At 39.3% G+C, this 22,466-nt stretch overlaps 1 protein-coding gene across 1 annotated transcript in view; it reads left to right on the top strand.

The window, feature by feature from the left end:
• The window catches only part of RAPGEF2 (Rap guanine nucleotide exchange factor 2), a 239,931-nt gene that overhangs the window by 66,077 nt on the left and 151,388 nt on the right, over window positions 1-22,466 (top strand). Inside the window, exons 2-3 of the mRNA XM_080797491.1 lie at window positions 787-857; window positions 12,670-12,726. Coding sequence (XP_080653617.1) covers window positions 787-857; window positions 12,670-12,726 — 128 coding nt within the window. The remainder of the gene's footprint in view (window positions 1-786; window positions 858-12,669; window positions 12,727-22,466) is intronic.

The following is a 22,466-nucleotide window of genomic DNA, read 5'->3' as shown; positions in this document are numbered from 1 at the left end:
ATTGTTGAAAGAAATCAAGGAAGACCTAAGTAAATGGCAGAACATCCCCATGCCATGGGTTGGAAGACTAACTGTTGTTAAGATGGCAGTATTACCTGAGTTGATCTACTGACCCAGTGCAATCCTTATTAAAATTTCAGCTGGCTTTTTTATTTTTTTTTCTTTTTTTCCATGGATTGCCCACCCATGCCCTCTTCCTATGGCTCTTCCTCTGGGGTGAGGAGGTTGCAGTGGGTGTCAGAGCCCAGAGGGCAGGGGAGGATCATGCACATGGCCTTCGCTGGATTCTGTGCCATGATTCAGGAGGCTGCTGTGGCCTCCTGCAAAAAAATAAAAATAATAAAAATTATAGTATGTGAATTATATCTCAATAGAACTCTTATTTTAAAACAAAACAAACAGGATATGGGCACCTGGGTGGGTCAATCAGTTAAGCGTCAGACTCTTGGTTTTGGTTCAGGTCATGGTCTCACAATGGTGGGAGTGATCCCTGCATGAGGCTCCAGGCTGCTCTCGGGAGCCCACTTCAGATTCTCCTCACACCTTACACATGCGCAAACACACACTCTCTCTCTCTCTCAAAATAAATAATGTCTTTTTAAAAAAATGATAATTTTCCAAGTTTCTTAAAATACTTATTTTCATAAGTTTAAGCCAATTTATTTTATATTTTAATACCCTAGTCTGTATCCCCAAGGTGGTTGAATGGATGACATTTGTGTGATTTAGCTTTTCTCTTGATTTTTCTTAAAAAGTCTAATAATTTCTATTTTTCTTTTCAAACAGGATTTGGAAATAGTATATTCCTATTTACATGGTATGGAAGCCTTATCAAACTTGAGAGAGCACCAACTTAGGTAAGTCATTTTACAATGACTAATAATGGGATGCTGGAGTTTTATATGATCCTTTATTATGGTTAAGTAGGTTTAGAGATAACTTTCAAAAACTGCCTCATCTAGCCTCTGTACTTGGTATTATAAGTTTTACATCCTTATAATAATTTTTGACATTTCTGCCATAGTGGTATCCTCTCTTCCTCTGTATCCCACTCCCCTCTCTCCTCATCTAAAGGAATAAACACTACTTGGTGAATACCCTAAAAGGACTGTTATTTGCTGTCCTTGCAAACAGAGATCTACATTTTTGCATTTAGATACATAGGAACCCAGAATGTTTTTAACCATTCATAGAACAATTAGGTTCATTATTTTTATGTTTTAGGTCTTTGTATGGAATATATTTATGGCATTAACTTAACTGCCTTTTTTTTGCGAAGCATGTATAAAATCTTATTGATTCTATTCTATAGTGATAGAGTAAGCTTAATTATGGTTATCTGGGCTATACTAAAAGAACAAAAACATATAATCCAACGATTTTGTCTTAACTGGAACAGACTATAAAGGACCATGGGAAGATGAATTATAAACACCAGCAAGGACATAGAGAAGGGTTTGTTTCCTCCAACTATAGCTAGTTTTGATACTAGCAGTTTTTAATTATTAAAAGAATACTTTTTCTGTATATTTTCCCTTTACTCTTTACACACTAATTAATTTGTGGGCATGTCAATTTCATATTTAGTTGTTAATTGAAAAAAGTGTCAAGAGGATTGAGTACTTCTAAAATTTAATTTTTAATGAAAATCATTTAAATTAAAGTAGATTGCAGGTTAAGTGTTTAAATATTCAAGTTTTATTGTAAAGGGCAAAACCATTGGGAATTTAGAAGATGGCTCAAATTAAAGTAGGAATGATCTTTAAAGGGTCTTTCATCTTGTGTTTTTGGTGACAGCTACCCTAAGAAGAAATTTTAGTACTATTTGATTGAATATAGTTAATCTGCAAGTGCAAATGGAATTATGTAATAAGCAAATATAAACGGCACATTCCCGTGTGTGTCTAAAACCACACATGGATAATATTTAAATAATGTTTACACATATTGATTGTACAATGTATGTCTGTAGTATATGTGGTTGTAAAATTATTTAGGTAACAGGGATTCTGTGCAATAGAACAAGGACAATTTTAATACTGCTTTTGGAAATTTTCAAAATTATGAGAGTAAGTAGTGTGATGAAGCCCATTAATCCATCAACCCAACTTTAGAACCACCAATTTTCCACTGTTTCAAAGGGAAATTTTTTGGGTAGAAATAACCGATTAATTCAGTGGTATAGTTGAATCTATTTATACTTTAGAAAGTCTGTTTTGGAGGCCATACAGTTTTGTTTGTTGGCATGAGCTTACAGGGAGGGAACTTTAAGATGTTTCTCTTATTCTGTTTATGTTAAAAATCATTTGTTTCTGATATTTACGGAAAATATCTGCTGAAACTAACTTCAGTCCTTTTTTAGAATAAGATCAAGATACCAACATGATTAATAACAAAAAATAGAGGTACAGATAAATACAATGACTTGGATAAACTACTTTACAGTAGCTACCATTTCTAGGAAAAATATATCTTATTTAGATAATATATTTTGTTTGAATTTTATACATAAAAATGTTATCCCTGGGATTAACAGAGAACAGTTAAGGCTTCCACATAATGGAGCTTTCCAGCTTTAGAAAAGAAACAGCAGCACTTAATCAAGATTTGAAAGTTTGTTTATTCAGTGTTGGGTAAGAGAACATTAGTCTTCTCTGAGGGACAGCAGAGACTTTGATTTATTCGAAAACTACAGCTTTGCATTATTGTGGCCCACCCATGTGTAAGCAGTAAATTGCTTCTGAGTGTTAATTGGTGTGCAGTAATGACCATGTTGCTGTAAGATCACATATTCTGTGCAGTGTATAGGTTTTCAGGTCTTCAGTTAAAAACAAAAATTTTTAACATTTTATTTTTCTAACATTTACTCCCCGAATCCACATGGATTAAAAGCAGCATATTTGCCAGAAGGGCAGAGGATGCTATAGTTAGGAGAGGAGGCCAAAAATCTGAGAAAGCCGAGTAACAGTCTGAACCTATTCAGTGTTGGAAAAAAGAGCCTGCTGAAATTTATATTCTTTAGCATTACAGATAAGTGTGATTATTGCTATATGAGCAGTTTTAGATCATTAAGAAACCACTAAATTATGCTTAGTATGCTCTTGAAGAATTCAGGGAATATCAGTGTGCTTTTTGTAAATCATCCTCCAGTGATGTTCAAAGATGACCACCAGTTTTAGTACTTTCCCCATTTATTTGTCTTATAGGAGATTTCATTGTGATTCTCTGAGGGTACTGGTTAGGTTGATTTATTCAGCCAACAGTCATTGATTGTGTGCCTACCATGTGCTGGACCCTGACATAAGCCATGGAGATACACTGAAGTAGCCCAAGACTCCGCCATCATGGAGCTTATGTTCCTGGGGGGCAGACAAGATCTAAGTAAATGGGGGTGTGTTGTTTCATTCAGATGTTAGTGTTTTCAGCATGGTGCAAAGCCATAGCTCAGGAGACTCAACCAAGGGTAGGTGATAGTCTGCTGAGGCTGAAGAAAAGACCCAGAAGCAGTGATTGAGACACAAGTTCATGGAGGGAACTTACAGGGAATCCAAGAAAAGCAAACTGGACAAAACACCTGCTTCTAGGACCCACAGGCAACAAGTTGTTTTTTTTTGTTGGTTTTTTTTTTAAGATTTTATTTATTTATTTATTTGACAGAGATCACAAGTAGGCAGAGAGGCAGGCAGAGAGAGAGGGAAGCAGGCTCCCCTGCTGGGCAGAGAGCCGATGCGGGGCTCGATCCCAGGACGCTGGGATCATGACCTGAGCGGAAGGCAGAGACTTAACCCACTGAGCCACCCAGGTGCCCCCAGGCAACAAGTTTTTATAGTGTAGCAACTTAGTCTAGCAGCTGTCTATAGCCCTTCTCCTCCTTCCATGGCCAGCATTCCAAGGAGCTCAGGGCCCGCCATCCAGTCCCTCTGGGTTGGCCACCCCTGGAGCCCCAACCTTGAATGCTGAGCAACATGTTCTTGTACATACTCTGCTTGATTGGAATATAAAGGGGGGGGGGTGAGATCTCGGTATTCTCAAGATAGTAATTCACAGGAACATTTGGAGTGTGCTTGTACAAACTAGCCTTCTACCATGTACCATATACTCCACCTGTCCTGCCCTGGTTGGTCCATACTTTGTGTTGTTGTTGTTGTCGAGAGGTGGTGGCAGGGAAGGGCAGAGGGAGAGGGAGAGGGAGAGAGAGAATCTTAAGCAGGTTTCATGACCCTGAGATCATGACCTGAGATGAAAAGAAGAGTCAGATGCTCAAATGACTGAGCCACCCAGGTGCCCATGGCCTGTACATTTTTAAATTTTCTCTTCTGTCACAATGTCCGTGGGGCCAAGTATGCTGAGGTACATTGCAACTAAATCCTACAACAACAGTACAAGCCACAGTATCCAAATAATAGGAGAACACAAATGGCTCAGAAATTCTAGAAACAGGGGCACCTGGGTGGCTCAGTGAGTTAAAGCCTCTGCCTTCGGCTCAGGTCATGATCTCCGGGTCCTGGGATCAAGCCCCACAAGGGGCTCTCTGCTTAGCAGGGAGCCTGCTTCCTCCTCCTCTCTCTCTCTCTCTCTCTCTCTCTCTCTGCCTACTTGTGATCTCTGTCTGTCAAATAAATAAATAAATATTTAAAAAAAAAAAAAAAGAAATCCTAGAAACATTTTGCCAGAGGAAGCCTGCAGTCGCTGAGAGGGAGGGGAGAGTTCACTATATACCCAACAGTTGGTTTTATTCTGTATAGAAGCTATGGTCAGGACCCAACTGGCAAATAGGTCCTCCATGCAGAGTCTAAAGGCAAAAAGTTAAGCTGTTCAGTAGCCACCAGAAGAGGCAAGTCATGATTGTTTAATAGAAAGCAGGAAGCGGTGTTGTTCTGGGATAACACCACCCATGATTGTGGTTTGGCTCCAGGTTTATAGTACCCAATTGTTGCCTTCCCTCTGTTACACAGTGGGACAGATCTGAAAAGGACGATGGGGGTATAATAATGTTCCATAAGGTGATTATGAGAGTGTCTTTTTTTTTTTTTTTTTTTGAGGGAGAGTGGGGGAAAAGACTTAGTGCTAAGCAGGCTCTGCACCCAGCATAGAGCCCAGCATGGGGCTCAAGTCTCAGAACCCTGAGATCATGACCTGAGCCAAAATCAAGAGTTGGGTGCTTAACTGACTGAGCCACCCACGTGCCCCAGTAGTGTTATTATTATTTTTTTTATGAGAAGCCTGGGCTTGTGTACCTTCATTGTCTTTGGTAGAGTGGGATGAAGAAATGGGGTGATGGGTATAGGTCCTGTTCTATTCCTGTTCCACTGGGCCAAAAACCCGAACCACTGTGGACTTCTTTGTCACTTCCAAGGCCATTTAATTATATGTTCCCCTGTAGGTGGATCTTGCGGCAGGGACAATAGAAGGTTATCTTGTGTCTCTGCTTGCAGCAGAGAACATCCTTCCTGCATGCTGTCTACTTGTATTCTAAGACTGACATCAGGTCCTTGAGTGAGTAGAGTGTAAGCACTGGACTGATTAGAATGTACATGTTAATTTAATGCCCATATAGCTGTTGACAGGTAGCTTGTCCAGAGGGCCAGTGAATGCGTTTCTTGCCGCAATTGTTGTTTCAACAGCCAGTTCACACGTTCTGTCAGTCCAGGTGCAGTGGGATTGTATGGTAGATGGAGATGCCAATGGATATGTTGAGTGTTGGCCCACTCTTGCACTTCGTGTCATGTAAACTGGGAGCCTTGGTCGCTGTCGATATCAGTGGTACCCCATAGGCAGCACACAGCTGTTCTAGACTACGGATGTTAGCCTTTTGGTTAGCATGCTTACTGAGGTAGGCTTGTAGGAGTCCTGATTAAGTGTCAGTACACATCAAAGTATAACAGCAGCCATCAGAGAAAGGGTAGCAGACCAATGTAGTCAGTCTGCCATCTCTGAATGGGGTGCCACTCCCTTGCTATTTGTCCAGTGTCTCTTGGCAGAGGTCATGGTTGTTTCTGAGCACAGGTTGAGCATTGTTAGCAGATGGTTACAATGTCTTGTAACACCACAGTTAGCTCCAGTTCTTAGCAATGGCCCACAAGGTCTGTTGTCCTTGATGTCCTGTCTTCTTGTGTAGCCAGGTGGTAACATCTTCTGTTGGCATCTCTTCTAGGAGGCAGCCATGGGCCAGCTAATCAGCTTGTTATCAGGTGGAGTGCATACTGTGTGTGCATCTACATGGCCAGTAGTGATGTTCATACCTCATAATTGCTGGAGAATGTCCTTCCACATGTTGCCCTAGAGTGGGTGCTCCACTACCTTCTAGTCCTGTGCCTTCCATTGGAGAAGCCACATGGTCAGTTCTCTGTGTATATAACAGAGGGGGTCGGCTCGTGGAGCAGCACCACCCATGCTGCTCACAGTTTGGCCCATTGACTACTATGTCTATTGCTAGAGTCTTAGACGATTCTTTCAGTTGAGGGTTGGATGGCAATGGCCATGCAGGTTTGACCCTTGCTGAGCCATCATGTACCCGGCATGCTTAGGCATGGGTCTGTCTCCGTCCAGCACAAAATGATGGCAGCCATGGTGGCTCTGCTGTGTCAGTTAATGGCTGTGACATAAGTTACGGGACCAAGAATGGAGTACAGCTGTGTGTCAAGGTACTACATTGTCGAAGGTAGGCATGCCATTCAGCTAGTTTGGGGCTGGGTGCTGCCTGATTTGGGCTTTTGGAATATACTCTTCAGCAATCCTGCTATAAGATTTTGGATGTGAACAGTTACTGAGATCCCTTTAGTTATGTTTCCTACTTACCAAGAGGCATGGTAAATAGCACACAGCTGTTATTCTAAAATGCTGTATTGGGTCTCAGCTCCTTTTTATAAATGTGAACAGAAACCTGATAGCACATGTTTGTGCCCTTGCTGTTGCCACACGCTCCATCCAGACCCTTCTGGGTAACTGGCTGCATCCAGTTCATATGGCTGTCCCTGTACGAGAATCCTTAAGGCTTCAATGTATTTAATAGCCATTTTGGCTTGTTTAAATGCTTGCCTTGACTTTGAGGACTAGTCCCATTCAGCTCCTTTTTAAACCAGTCTATGAAGGGGCAGAAGCAGGTGAGCCACGCAAGGGGTAAACTGAAGCCGATACCCTAAGATATCTATGAAAGTTTGTAACTGCTTTGGGATGGTGGGGCATGGGTGTACCTGTATTTTATCAGCACCTGCTGCAGAAATATCTTTTGTCTTATCCAGTGAGCCAGGGCCTTGTGTTTTGTTTTTGTTGACTGCTGCTCATCCTTGACTTGTTAGGTGAGAAGGCAAGTCTGGTGCAGTGGACTGCAAAGTAGAAAAAGACTGAGAAGTTAACATTAGATCATCAGTGTCATGAAACAGACAGACCGACCGCCTCTGGAATTGCCTAGTGACTTAGGCCACTGGCCGCAAAACTGTGGCAAATCGTGGGGCTCTATAAATACCCCTGTGGTAGGATGAGGAATGTCTGTTCTTACCAGGTCAAAGTGGATTGCTCTTGGCTTTCTGGGGCTATGGGAATACTGAGAAAGGTGCTAGCCAGGTCTAACACATAATAATATGTACCTAGAACTTCCCCAATTCAAGTCAACAAGTGACATGATGTTGGGCACTATTGCACGAAGAGGGGGTACCGCCTTATTTAGTTCTCTGTAATCCACAGTCATTCTCCACATTCCATTTGGTTTCTTCACATGCCAGATGAGACTGTTATATAGACCATGAGTTGATCATATAATGCCCACATTGACTAATTCCTTAATCATGCCTGTGATTTCTTCATGGCCTCCTGGGAGGTGATATGGTTTAATTGCCATCATCCTCTGTGGCACAAGTAGTATTATAGCTGTCCATTTTACATCTCTTATTATTTGTTTGACCAAGTGCACCCTCAATTTGAATTCCCCTGCAGTAGTCTGTAATGTTAGTCCTGGGAGGACATCCATTCCTAGAATATATTTGGATATTGGGGTTATATTCAGTGAATGGGGCTTTGGGGAGAGCTGTCCTGTCCGCAGTTGCTGTAGAGCCAACTGCTTCATTTAGACGATACCACCTCCCCATCATCATTGATGGCAGAGATGGACCTTTGAAAGTAGTTATTTTCATAAAGGAGAGTAAATTTGGCACCAGTAGAGCCAAAACACTCTGTTTCTATTAGACCAATATATGGTAAGTTCTACATGTGACTGACATGTGGCTCCAGTCCCCAGACACCCAGGTGACAGCAGCTCGAATCAGCAGTCCATGTCCTTTGCCTCTTTGCTCGTTCATAGAGAAAGCTCCCGTCATCCTCTCTCTGAGGGTGCCCTTTGTAAATTGCTGTTCAGGTTTTTAATTTCTGCCAGAGCCCAACAAGTACTGCTTTGGATTGTTTGTCTGCTTTCTCAAGGCGGAAGGCTGGGGGGTGGGGTGGGGTGGGCGGTGGCGGTCTGTGCTGCCCTACCTCTTACTACAGCTGGCAACAGGTAACATGCATAGCCCTTTTCTTTGTTTCCTTCTGCTGTGAGTCCCTTTCCTTCATTCCTGCCTTTCTGATACCTCTTTTTCTGACCTTTTCTGTTTCCCTCAGATCTGTGGCAGCCCGCTCAGCCCATGATACAGGCTATCCCATTAGTGGGTCAAGATGGACATTAGTGCTCCGTACCAATGATTGGGGGCAGACTGTACCACCATATCTTTAATATCTATGGCAAACAGTTCCTTATCGAGACCTCTGTAATGTTCATCATGGACAGCTCTCGTAGGATGTGCTGGAGCTTTTCCATAGTCTCCCTTCATAAAGGGAGGTCAGCACACCCTGCCCCCGTTAGGCCAAGCTAATTTACAGTGCCATACCGCCTAGGAGAGTAAAGGGTAATGTAGCCTTCACTGAGGATGCCTTGGGGATGCCACCTTAAAGCAGGGTGTGTTGTAACGAACGCCATCTTGGACATTCCCGACCCAAAGCAAACTGCCTTCCATGCCCGTGTCCCATATACTGAGCAACCATAGCACCATGGATTCCCTTCATTTCTGTCTGAATTTATCTTCCAATTCTACCAGTTTGGCAGTTATATAGTCTTTCACTGTGGTCTGTGCTGGTGTTTAGGCATGGGCAGGTTCCAGGGTTCCACACTATGGGCATGGATGTTCTGCTTTCATTTTGGCTAGTAACAAGAGGCTGAGCCAAGAGAATGGGAATTTTTATGGACCCAGTTCCATTAGTCTCTTCCTCAGTAGAACTCTTAGTTGGCTCCCACAATAGCCATAGGAACTCCTTTGCCAGGGCAGTTTACCACCCTTCAGTTGGGTCATTCTGTGTGCCAATGTTATTAATTTTAACATCTTGTTTCCTCAAGCCAATTATCAAGGTCTCTGCAGTATCATTTATGTTAATCTAGAAATCCTCTCTAAAGGCAGTTTCTCCTTACTTTCTTTAAGGCTGTTACACAGATAGGAGGGGTCACCCAACTATGGCAGCTGAACATTGATCCTTTTCTTAGTCACATTTATCTTGGTCTAAATTTCCTTTAGACCCTTCGGTATTTTCAGGGGTATCCCTGTACTCATGTGGTGGGCTTATCCAATCAAGGATAGTGGCTATAGGGCTCCACATATATGTGGATGGCCAGCCTCGGATTTCCCTTGCAAATTTCCCTGTTCCATTTCCCACATGTTGGTGCTCATGTGTCCCCCCACCGCCGCCGGCTTCCTGGCTGGCTCACCACTTGTGCAGTCCATACTCCCAACAGACTCTAAGCCAACGGTGGATGATTGTCTTGTGAGGCCAAAGAAATGACCTGGAGACAGCCAATGAGATAGGTTTATTGGGGGAATTTATCATAGGGAGTCCTGAAGTGTCAGCCTAGACACAAAGCATCTGTTGCAGAGATCTACATGCAGCATGCTTGTATTCTATAGCAACCAGCCTAGCAACTCTCTGTAGCCCATCCCCTTCCCGCATGGCCATTGTTCCAAGGAGCTCAAGGCCTGTCATCCAGACACTCTTTGTTACAAAGGAGATGCTTCTGGTCAGTCATCCCCCAGTGCCCTGACCTTGAATGCTGAACATTTTCTTCTATACATTCTGCTTGGTGGGAATATAGAGGGAGGACAGGATCTCTGTAGTCCCAAGATCGTGATTAGCGGGAGCATTTAGGGTGTGTTTGTACAAATAAGCCTTCCAGCACTTACCATACACGTAAGAATGGGTGCTGGACTGCTCTGATTTTGTAGTCAGAGGAGGTAACATTTGAGTCAGGGCAGCTATGCAGAAATCTCCACAGTGTAGTGATGCCCCAGATACTCTGCCATGGGAATAGGCTTTGTGCATAAAGGCGCCAAGGGATAAGGAGTTTGGATTTCTTCCGTAGGTAGTGGAAATCAAGAGCAGAAGTACAAGATAATCTGACTTAACGTTTAGAAAGATTTCTCTAGAAGTCATGTGGAGAATGGACAATAGGTGTACAAACGTAGAAGCTATTGTCTACATTTGTAGACTTGGTCAATTTGAGAGGATATTTTGGAAACAGGTGCTGGCAGAGAGATGGGATATGAAGAAAAGGGAGGAGTCAAGTTGGGTAATGACTCTCAAGATTTTTGGCCTAAACAATTGGGTACTACTGATTGTAGGAAAGCAAATTCTTGGGAAGGAAATTTAAGATCTGTTTTGGACATTTTGAACATAAAACCACTGTTACACAGCCAATGGCTATGTTGAGTAGGCCTTTAGATGAGTTTATATCATGGTGAGAGACTAGGTGTGGGGCATTGTTTGGAAAGTCATCCCTTTATAGATTAAATTTAAAATCACAAACTAGATGAGATTACATGGTGCAGAGGAGAAGAGGTTGACAGGAATTGATAACATTTAGAAGATAGGTAGAGGAATGGAATGGGGGAGAATCCAAAGGAGATAGAAAAAGTGACTAAGAAGTTAAGAGGAAAACCAGAAAACTGAAGACAGGAAGCCTTGAGAAGATGATGATGTAAGGAAAAAGGGAGTCAGCAAATACTGCTGAGAAGTGGAATTAAGATAAGGACAGAAAGGATTTAGGTAACATAGAGGATGCTAATAAGGTTTAGAGCCTTTCTTTGGAGTTTCAGGGAGCAAATGATGGAGAAGTGCTAAGAGGGTGAGGAAGTGGAGAGAGAATAATATATATGCAGTCCAAGAAAGGAGTACCTGTCACGGGAAAAGCAAAATGTGGATAATAGCTGGATGAAGATGTGTGGTCAAAAGAGGTGTCCCCCTGACCCACACAGCAGTTGATGCTAAGATGTGTTTGTTTAGTAAAGGAAGTGACTTAGGAGAGAGGTAGAAATGGATGGTTATGTGGAGAAGGAGGTAAACCTGAAGGAATGCAGGGTCTATTGTAGAAGGAATGAGATTCAGTGAAGAGGTTGGGGCAAGGATCCTTCATTCTAATGGGAAACAAGACAGAGATGCTATGTAATTTAAGACCAAGTATTTTTAGACCATTAATTGTGACTCATCTTTTTTTTTTTTTTTAATTTAAACTTTATTTATTTTTTCAAAGTTCCAAGATTCATTGTTTTTCATCATACCCAGTGCTCCATGCAATATGTACCCTCCTTAATACCCACCACCAGGCTCACCCAACAACTCTTACCTTTTCTTATAAATTGGTGTGATTCAGTCTCTGTGTTAATGACGTGTATTCAAGGTTTGATGCTGCCTCTTGGAGTTAGTGACACTCAGTTGGAATGTTTCACATAAGGGATTGAGAGGACCTCTGAAATAGGGTGGTAGTAGGAAGAGCAAGGAAAAAGAATATCTAAGAGAATTGTCATTTTCAAGTGAAAAATCAAGAGTGTGGTGTTAATTTGATTTAGCAAACAGGAAGAATGGATGTGGGTTGATCAGTTTCACAAATTGGAAGACCACTAACCCCAGTGACCAAAATGGAGGTGCTGTTAAAATAATTACTTATATAGCCAATTTTTTTTATTTGCTAGTTCCTTCAAAAGAAGGAATAGTTATTTCCTCTTTCACATTTCTGTGTTTTATGGAAATTTTACTTGGGCTTAATACAATAGGATGCTTCTTGAAGATGCTGTTCTTGATGTAATTTTGAATATTTAAACATTTATGCATGTTTTCCATAATTTCCATAATTTTTTCCTCAGGGATGAATCAGCCAAAATAACAAATCTTTAAAAACCTCCATTTAGTCATTAGTCATAAATATACTGAGTTAATAAAAGCCTACTTTTGTCTGAAATTACATACTGGTAAGTAACATTAACATGAATGACGTTACCATTTTTTAAATTAATAGGTTCTCCCTTCTAATTTTTAGGTTCTTTTCTCATTTTTTGCTTACCTCGGAGAACATTAATTTGTCCGCATGTCATTTACAGAGTGTAAAACACATACTATTTTGTTCCTTATAAAATAAACATAGCCAAATTGACATCTAATGAAATGTTTTTTTTCTAGCATCTCTATACCAGATTTTATTTTATTATATTTTGTTAACGTGGGTACCAAAAATATTTATCTTGAGGCTAATAAATGATGTGGCAATCCATATAAAGTAATCTTAACTTTCTAGACTACATGGCTCTTTCATCTTTTTAACCTAACAATGTTTTCTCATGACTTACGTTGAACTCATGTCTCTGTTTTGTTTTGTTTTTACAGGTTAATGTGTGAGACTGTGAGATATGAAAGACATGAAGCAAATGAAGTTTTATACTAGTAGGTGTTTTCTTTCTCTTTGTACAGTGTATACTGCAATAACTAAATAATTTCTTAAAATTTCACAAAAGTATTAGTAACAGCTAGATCAGTCTTACCTTAATATTGCATTAACTTATTTTTTGTAATTTAGAAATGTAGAACATTTCACCTATTACCTGCCATAAAGTAAAAATTTACCATCCTTTGCTGCTAAGTTCCCATCTATAGCTATGTATCTCTCACTTGTGGTTCAGAGATATTATTTAATATTATGGATATTTTGACATTTTTATCATTGTGAAATAAGAAACAATGTGGTCTTTCCAACAGAACAAAATACATGTTCCCATAACCACACCAAGTGAGACTTAATGATAGCATAAATGTCATATTTTAGTTTGTAACCTTTTCAGAAATAGGAAAATAAGCTGCCCACATCTCTTTGGGCTTATTTTGTTCTATAAATAATACTGACATTTCTTTCAAGATGTGTAACATATTCCTTGAAAAAATTACAATGATTTTCTGAAGAATGTGATAAACATATAGCAGGTAAATATATTATATTAAGGACATATAAACTGGTTTACTGCACATATTATTTTATTAATGTTTGCCATGATTGGCTGTTGTTCTGTTGACTTTCCGTTTTTTAAAGCACTATTAAATAAATAATTGCTACTTTCCATGCATATTATAGGGAATATTTATTGAAATAAATGAAATACAGCTTCTCCCCCTTAGGGAGGCTGTAATTACAAACTCTTGAAGGAGGTAGAAATAGAATAAAAGGAAAACAACAACAACAACAAATAACCAACCAGAGGAACTGAGAAAATGGATAGGTACTAAGGGCTGAAGAAGTGCAAGGGAAGCCCTGAAGGGAATAGGGAGAGTCTTAGAGAAGTGGCCCTTTGAACTAGCTCTCAAAAGTGTATCTGGTGGTCTAGAGAGACTTTCTTGGCAGAAGGAAGAGTAAGTATGGGGACACAGAGAGGGGAAGGGCCTGGTCTGATGTTCTGAATGCTGTGGCAAGTTTAGGGCCACTGACATGTGGGTGGGCATCAAGATAACAGATTGAGAGAAGAGTCAGGCCACAGTCATATTTGCTTGTGAATGTGTTGTTAAAAATAACCAGGTGGTGGGTATTAGGGAGGGCACAGATTGCATGGAGCACTGGGTGTGGTGAAAAAACAATGAATACTGTTATGCTGAAAATAAATAAAAAATTAAAAAAAAAATAACCAGTTGTGATTCTTTAGGCAATTGGAAATGAGTTTTTTCCCTTCTAAATAACATTTTGTTATGGAAAATTGCAAATGTTTGCAATATTAAAGATAGCAGTATAATGGACCCCTATGTATGTATCATCCAACATTGTTAACTGATGGCCAGTTATGTTTCATCTCTTACTCCCCCTCTCCCACCTCCAGCTGGATTATTTATAAGTAAATCCTGACATAACAATTCATCCATATCAATTTTGGTATGTATCTTTATCTTTAAAAGATAAAGACTTAAACAAAAAACCTAACCACAATACTATCATCAAACCTAAAAAAATGATTCTTTAATATTATGAAAACATTGAAAATCTCTGTCTCAAAAAATCTTTTTTTTTTTTTTTTTTACAGTTTATTTATTGGTTGATGTTTTTCTTAAATCTGTTTTAAACTGTAGCCATGTGGCCAGTTTTCAAGCAGCAAAATGATGTGACCAAATGCCTCCCCATCCTTCCCCTCAAAGATAATACCTGTGTCTCTCTGAAAATACAGAGGTGGATTAGATTGAGTGGCTGGGCAGGGAGATTAGTGAGGAGACGAAGTAATCTGAGGGAGTAAAGCTTGGACTGAGGCTAACTGAAGGAATGGGGGAAGTCAGGGATGGGTGATCTGATCTGATCTGGTCTAGGATGATTCTTAGGTTGTAATGTAGGAAACTATGACATCTAGAGGCTATTTAACAGGCATTTGTAAATATCTAGTCTAGAGATTAAAAGAATGTATATCAAATATAGAAGAATAGTAAGTTACCAGGATGTATTTGTTAATGGGAAAACTAACAAGAGGCAAATGCCTTTAACGTATTTATTCTTGAAGAAATTAAGATATAAATATTTTAGAATATGTTTCTTTTAGGAGCAATTAGAAGCTATCAGTGGAATGGGATGTACAAGTGTCAGGGTTGGAAATCTCTGAGGAATATTATTAACATTTATTGAAGCAGTCTAGTGGCAGTAAGTGTCAACTCTCTATACCTTTGTTGTCACCCCCCCTTCTTTAAAACGTGGTTTTGGTAGTATTGATGATGAGGTCATAGCAGGCATTGAACAAGGACTTCCTATCTCCCACATAGTCTAATAAGTGCTTTACATGCATTAACTTACTTCTTATAGTTTGCCTTTTGGGGTAGATGTTGTCATCACCCTAGTTTTACACATGAAGGAGCTCAGGCTTTTAGGGGCTAAGGAACTTGGAACTTGCCAAGGTCTCATTTTGAAGGTGGAATCTGGATTTGAGCCTAGACCTTGTGATTCTGTCACCTTAGTTGTTACCACTCACCAGCTTTTACTGGCCATTTTCATGCCATGGTAAGAAATGGCGCCCTGAGAAATGCTATAGCTTGTGTGCGAGTCAGTTTGAGCACATCATCCCTCCCTGTTGCCGGGTTTCCTGGGGTGATGAAACCCACCATCCGTTCTGCCTCTATTATCTTGAGTCCCTACCAGTGATTACTTATTATGCATTTAAATTGAAGGTAATTTACAGTGTCTTTAAATATACCTGAGTTGGTTTTTTTTTTTAAAAGTCAGTTTAGACAGTGAATGTGAGTTATGCTGATAATGCAAAGCCATGTTTTAGATAATCCTAAATAGATTGCATTTAGGCTAGAATTTGTATATAAAGTTGATTGTAGCAGTTGTTTCTTTTTGACTACTTAGAATAAGGTGACAGCATTAGTAACAATGAAAAGTCTGTGCATATTCAGGAGATCATGATTTCCTAAGACCAAAAATTCAGAGACTAATTGTAGATCACTTAATCAGATCCCTAGTAGTTGGCCAATCTTGTGATGAAGGGTAATTGGAACGTTTTCTGCTGTGATCCTTGAATAGATATGTTTCTGCTGTTACCAATTTGTGTAAATGCAGTTTGGAAAATTAACGCTTGTATTTGTGGTGCATATAAGTCTATGATAACTTAATACCATCCCTCTTTGGGGGACCTGTTGTTATTAACTCATGAGGGAAATGACTTGTCTGTTCTTGTTCTCCCTCAACTTTAAGAATGTAGTGTAGCCAGAATATCAAAGACTTTGAGACTTTGGTTTTATGACCCAGTGATGAGTATTGTCTTTTTCTTATTGTGTTTGTGTGCTGGTAACTTCTAAGTCTATGGTTTTAATAATTTCACCAGGTAAATATAGTATTCTTTTGATCCAACTCTGTACCTCTTTTTTCTCATCTATAAAATGGGAACAGTAATAATAGTACCTACTCTGTAGTGTTGGTCAGTGAGAACAATATCAGTACTGTGTGTAAAGTATGTAGAGCATTGCATATATAGTAAGTGCATAAAAATTTTAGCTGCTTCTCAGGGAGTCTGCTGAGATTCTCTCCCTCTGTCCCTCTCCTCATCTACTCCCCTACCCCTAAAATAAAAAAAGAAATCTTCAAAAAAAGTTAGCTGCTACTGTCATTGTCATCATCAGTGTTTTGATAATTTACATTTTGGTCTCCCAATTTTTTAGTTGCTTTATACTTTCGTTAGGAAAGCATTATGGTAGTAATGTCTAACTGCCATGGTGTTATTGTTTTAGCATAAACCAACAGGATGACGAAAATGCGCTTTAAATTGTATTGAGATTAGGGGGAGAATTGTGGTTCTGATGATATTGAACTTTAAAAAATTTAGAATTGACCATTTACATTCTAGTATTTTTCTGTACTAGAAAGATAAAATTAGTTGAACTTTATACAGTGGATGAGAATATCAGGAGATTTCTGCCTTCCTTTCGTTTGTTATCTGCTATATTTTATCTGTATTTTGCTCACTTGGGAGTAGAGTTGGATAATAAAATTCCTAAGCTGATGGACTTTAATTTAGAGATATTTTACTTAAAGAATTTAATTCCAGAAATGAGATAAACAATGTGTCCTTTCAGTGTTAGTTTTTCTTTAGTGGTCAACCATCCTCGTTTTAATTTATAGATACATTTGAAGTGCTAAAAGCCTTTGGATCAGAAATTCAACCATTACAGCTTTTTATAAGTGTGCACACACATCACATATCCACAGTATAAATATGTGTAACTCTATCTCTGTGCTCATTTTCCATATATATGTCTGCCTGAATCCTTTAGTTTCCAAAAGAGTTTCCATAGCATTTTGTGAAGGAGTTTCTTTCCTTATTGCAGGAGAGGAAATTGTTCCAAAAAAGAAAAGAAAAGAAAAAAAAGCTTCATTGAGGCCTATTGAGTCTCTTCAAGTATTTTGATTTAAATCTGTAAATGTGCAATTTAGAACCTCAAGCCTCAGCTCAGCCCTTATTGCTTGTAGCAGTCTTTTCATTTGTTGACTTGGTTTCCTGTTTTTACAGCAGCTATCCTGAATTGTTACTTCTCTATAAGGTCACCAAGCCCTCCCACTCCTCCTCAAGGGAGTTTGCTTCAGGCTTCACTTTCTGTTCTCAAATGCCCAATTTGTCTGGCTGCTGGTGCCTCCTGTCTCTCCCATCCCTCCAGGGGAAAGAGGGGTCCATTTCCCTGCTCAGGGTGGTTATTCCTCTTTTCTCCTGTGCTACCGACCTCTCCTCCCACCCCCATCCCTACAGACTCTAAATGTCTCAGTCTCTGCCATCCATAAGAATGTTCTTTGACTCTTTGGCACATATCCAATTACTGTGCTGCTTTTTTCCTTCCTGATGTGGCCAAGCATTTATTTTATTTTACATTATGCATCGATTAGCTAGGTTGCTTTAGCTCCCCACTTTAAAAAACAAACATACCCTAAAAAACCCCCCAGTGTTTCAAATCTCCTTTCTTTCCTAGCAACATGTAATCACAATTTTTAAGTATCTTTCTTGTCCATGTTTCCGTAATTTTGCTATACTTGTATGTGTGTGTGAAGAGAATGGTGAAACCTAAGATTTCATTTATACAAAGGAATGATATTTTTAAAGAATTAGCCCGTGCATAGAATTGTAGTACAAGGATGTTTGACCACCAAGCTTGGCATGTTGTGAGGTACTCATGTGCCCTATGTAAGTATGAAAATTCAGATACACACACCCCTGTGTGTGTGTATGTATGCACACCAACATATGGACTTACTTAGAAAGATTGTTTTATGTACATATGGTAATACTTGAGGGCTTCTTAGCAATATTGGTATTTTAATATTTACTAGTAGTCTTTCAATAAAAATTTCTGTTTTTGTGGTGAATGGAAGAGTAAATAACTTTCAAAACTGTATTTAATTTTAAACTCTGTCAGGGCAAGGACTATGGTTTACATTTGCCATGCCTAGTACAGAAATTTGCATTAATCTGTTCTGTTGTTATTTTTTTTTTAATTTATTTCAAAGGAAGATACTCCTTTTCTAGATCAGCCGATAAAGACCTTCCTTATGGTCTCATTTTGTAATAAAAGAGCTGACTGCATATTTGATGTGAGATTCTTTGTGTCAATTTTCTGTGAAACTCCTTAGTGCATAAAGACCTCTGAACTCTCAAAAACAGCTATTTGAGAAAATATATAGTTGGTAAATAAGGCTTCCTGCTTTCTGATAAGTATGGGTTAGTAGTGCTGTAAATCGTTAGGCAGTATTATTGCACTTATTCCAGGACCTTGTTCAGTGGGTTGGGCAGATTGGGCTTTGGATTTGACTCCATTTCAGGATTTCTACAATTCTCTTTAATTTCTGAGCACCAGTTTTCTCTAGTTGAGGAACAGGTTTGTTGTGAAAAAACAAAAAAATAAAAAAAAAAAAACCCTGCAGTGTGTAATTCTGAAAGACACAGCTTTATAAATTAATTTCATGACCCATTGGTAGTTTTCAAAACCATTAATTTTTCAGATTTGCCTGGTCTTTTAAATTTGATAAATTGTTTCTTGAGCCCTCCAAAGTACCCCTCCACCCTTAATGTAGCTGAATGACCGATATATTGTAATAAATATGTAATCTGCATTGAATTTTTTTCTTTCATTAAGAGAAAAGTTCTGAGTAACTTCATGGCTCCCAAGGCATCACTCCTTCATTTCATTTTTTAAATGATTTTATGTTTAAGAATGACTCCATTTATGAGCCTATAGGATTTCTGGCTTTACTAGTTCTTCAGTAGTTTATAGTGTTCATTTTGCTGGTTAAGTAAATTATAATTAAAAAAAGGATACCTATGACATTCCTTATTTTCAAAATACATTTTTTCAAATAAAGCTGAAATAGCTTAATATTTTCATCAGTTTTCAGAGTTCTTCTGTTTACTTTTTCATGGTTCTAAGCTTCTGTAATTGAGTGCTTTGAGTAGAGAATAAGGATTTTCTGAAAAACTTAATGTTATAAGGTGCTTTTTTTTCCTTCAAGGTTTTTATTTATAAAAGTGAAGTAACTTCCTTATAATTTAGAACTCTTAGAAAATAGAATACAAAGTTACCCTCTATTTTTAAATGTTTTTTTAAAATGTTTTCATAAGTATGGGAATTTATGTATTTATATATGATTAAATATTATGAAGTATGATTTTATGATAAAATATTGCTTCTCTATAAGTTAGGAATATGAGTACCAAGCAGTTGTAACTCTTGGTAGAGCTCTAAAATAAGTTATATTTTATGCCTTAATAAAAATGGTGTGGGTTCATTTTTCTTTTGACCTAATATTGTTAAGGTCACTTACAATGCTGTGTTGCATTAATTTATCTGGTGAGCTTACTTTGTGTCATTGGCCATACAAAAATAAATAATACCTATTTTGTCTTTCAGCTTATAGCTTACAGTCCCATCAGAGGAGCAAAAACCAAAAACAACTATGATTAAACTTTCTGATAAATCCAGTAACAAAAGTGATGTAATGTATTTGAAAAAGATTAAAATTATTGTGTATCTGAAAAGCCATCTGTATATTGGAAGGTGGCCATTGTTTGAATTTCTTTTTTTAAGCCATGGAACACTTTGTTCAAGGGAAATCCTATTTAGCTCAATAGCAGTGGCTATTATGGTTGGAGGAGGGTTGGACTGTCCCAAGGGGCTCACAAGTGCATATTGAAAACCTCTGAGGTGAACTGACTGCCTGACCCCTGTAAAAGAACAGAGAATAATTTGCTGTAAATAAGTAAAGTCATTTTCATGTTGGTTTTTGGCGTAATCCTGTATTTTGAGAGTACAAGTCTAAGCCCATCAAAAGAGTATAATGACAGCATAGGTAAGCAGCAATGAGGGCCTGAACTTCAGCAGACGGCTTCGATTGAAAGGCTTGGGGGTTGGGAGGCACAAAAAGAATGTGACGATAGGTTGGGGAGAAGGAGAAACAAGTAGGAAGATTTTCTGTTTTCTGGTTTTATCCTCTGGTTGGATGCTGCTGCTCAGTGGATGCAGGAGAAGAAACAGGTGTTTTTCTAGTTTGGGGCACTTGGTGGCTGGCCCTCTGAGATTCCTTGTTAGTTGTTTCTACTTAGTTACTGGAACTTTTGTTAGTCTTCATGTTTTACCCCAGATGTGGAGCCAGTCGCCCACATAAAGGCGGTAAGAACCCTGTCTCTGCGTCTCTCGGATGCCAGCAGCTTTGATGTTTGATTGTGGTATAACATCCTTTCTAAAGTATCCAAAAAATTGATGTTTGGTGTTTGAGGTCTTGGTTGTACCTAGCCTCTCTGATTGCCACGTACCACCTCTTCCCTGAATGGTCTTCCTAACCACTGTTTGTACATACTTCACTGATGCTTGCCTGAATGGGTGACCATCCTTATTCACCATGATTTTCATGTTTTCTTAATGCTGCCAGTAGAAAGCACTGTGGAGGTTCTTCTACACTCCCCTGGATCACTCCTGACTTGTGCCAGTGCCATATTGCACTTGATCTGCTATAATGGGGGGTGCACTTTTTGTAGCGCTCATGCCCTCCTCATATCTTATTTTGTAGGTCATCTGGGAAAGCACTACTTTCTGGTCCCAAATCATTTGGGTTTTGCAAGGGTACCATTCTTACCAGTATTTAAGTTTCTATTTGTCGCCACCACTCCTCCCCTCCTTAGATGTCTGTTTTGAACTGAATATTAAACCAGACAAGTATCTTTGCCCACAGCTGCCTGCCCCCTCCTGCCACTCCTGTCTTATTACAAGTCTTTCTCCTCCGTTTTCTTTGCCTTCATTGCCATAAGCAGCCCTTTGGGGTGATTGGGTTCCACAAAACACCATTAAATTTCCATATTGTATTAACAACTGAATGAAGTAGTCTTTTCATGTTATTTTTTTGCTCTCTAATAGCCCTCTTTGCTGAGTTAGTTTTCTTTTGATGCTGATGATGGTTCTTTCAACCCCCTTGTCAACTTTGATTTGATCACTTGTATTAGCTTCCTGCTTTATTAAGTATGGAATGTGGAGCAGCACACACAGCTCTTTCACGTGGAGACATCGCCACCGTGTGGACCTACAGGATATTGCTAAGGAAGTTCTTTCAGCCTGGCTTCATTCCTCTGGTTACTAGTAAATTAAAAAACTTACATCTTTGACTTTCACTTTATTTTTTGCGGGGTATTGGGGGGTGGGACATGAGTACAGGGGGAAAGAGAGGGACAAGCCAACTCCGTGCTGAATGCAGAGCCCACTCCCTGCTCATCCAGATCTCACGACCCTATGATCCTGACCTGAGAGGAAACCAAGAGTCTGATGCTTAACCGACTGAGCCACCCAGGCGCCCCTGACTTTCATTTTAATACCATATCTGAGCTGGTGTCTATTAAATTATTAATTAATTCATTAAGAATATAGCTGAGTGCCAATCAGGCATTGTATAGTGTTTGTATTGGGGGTACTGGTGAGTGAGAGGAGCTTAAAAACTAATGGGGGAAGACTCCTAAAATAAATATTCTGATACTGGCAACTGCTTAATATGGGCATGTACAGAATGCTCTGGGAACTCAGGAGGACAGTGACTCACTTTATTTCAAAGCTACTAAAACACTTCTCAGAGGAAGTAGTGATTAACCTGGAATTCAAAGGATGAGTAATGATAGATAAAAGGTACTGTTTAGAAGCTGGAACAGCACATTTGTTCAAAGGCCCTGAGGAATTGGTGGGAAAAAAGTGTAGTGTGGCTGAACTGGGTGAAGTTTGCTGTATAGGATATTCGGGGTTAGGAGCAGAAAGTACAATTGTAGGTTGGACCTTTTGGAAAGGGTCATGATAGAAGAAAAGAGACGAAGAGAACTCGTATTTTTTGTGTACTTATTATACAAGGCACTGCATAGATACTGTTTTGTTAAACCTGTGAAAAAGGTATCGACATCTCCATTTTACAGTGGAGGAACTAGAATCTTAGAATTTCACTTCACCAAGATCATATGGCTAGTGGGAAAGAACAGATGTTCTCAAGGCTTTGCACTTTGCAGAGCAATATATTGCTTCCCTCTCATGCTATGCTAAGGGGTTTGGACTGTCCGTTGTTAGGGAACGGTGGGTTATGAGCAGAAGCATGCCATGGTCTGCTCTATCTGAACAAATAGTAACTGAAATGGTGCCCAGTTTCCACCTGGTACAGCACA

This window comes from Martes martes (assembly GCF_963455335.1).
Source record: "Martes martes genome assembly, chromosome: 2".
In the NCBI taxonomy this organism is placed as follows: domain Eukaryota; kingdom Metazoa; phylum Chordata; class Mammalia; order Carnivora; family Mustelidae; genus Martes; species Martes martes.
The sequence above is the reverse complement of the archived record's forward strand: the minus strand, read 5'-3'. Positions and strand labels throughout refer to the sequence as shown.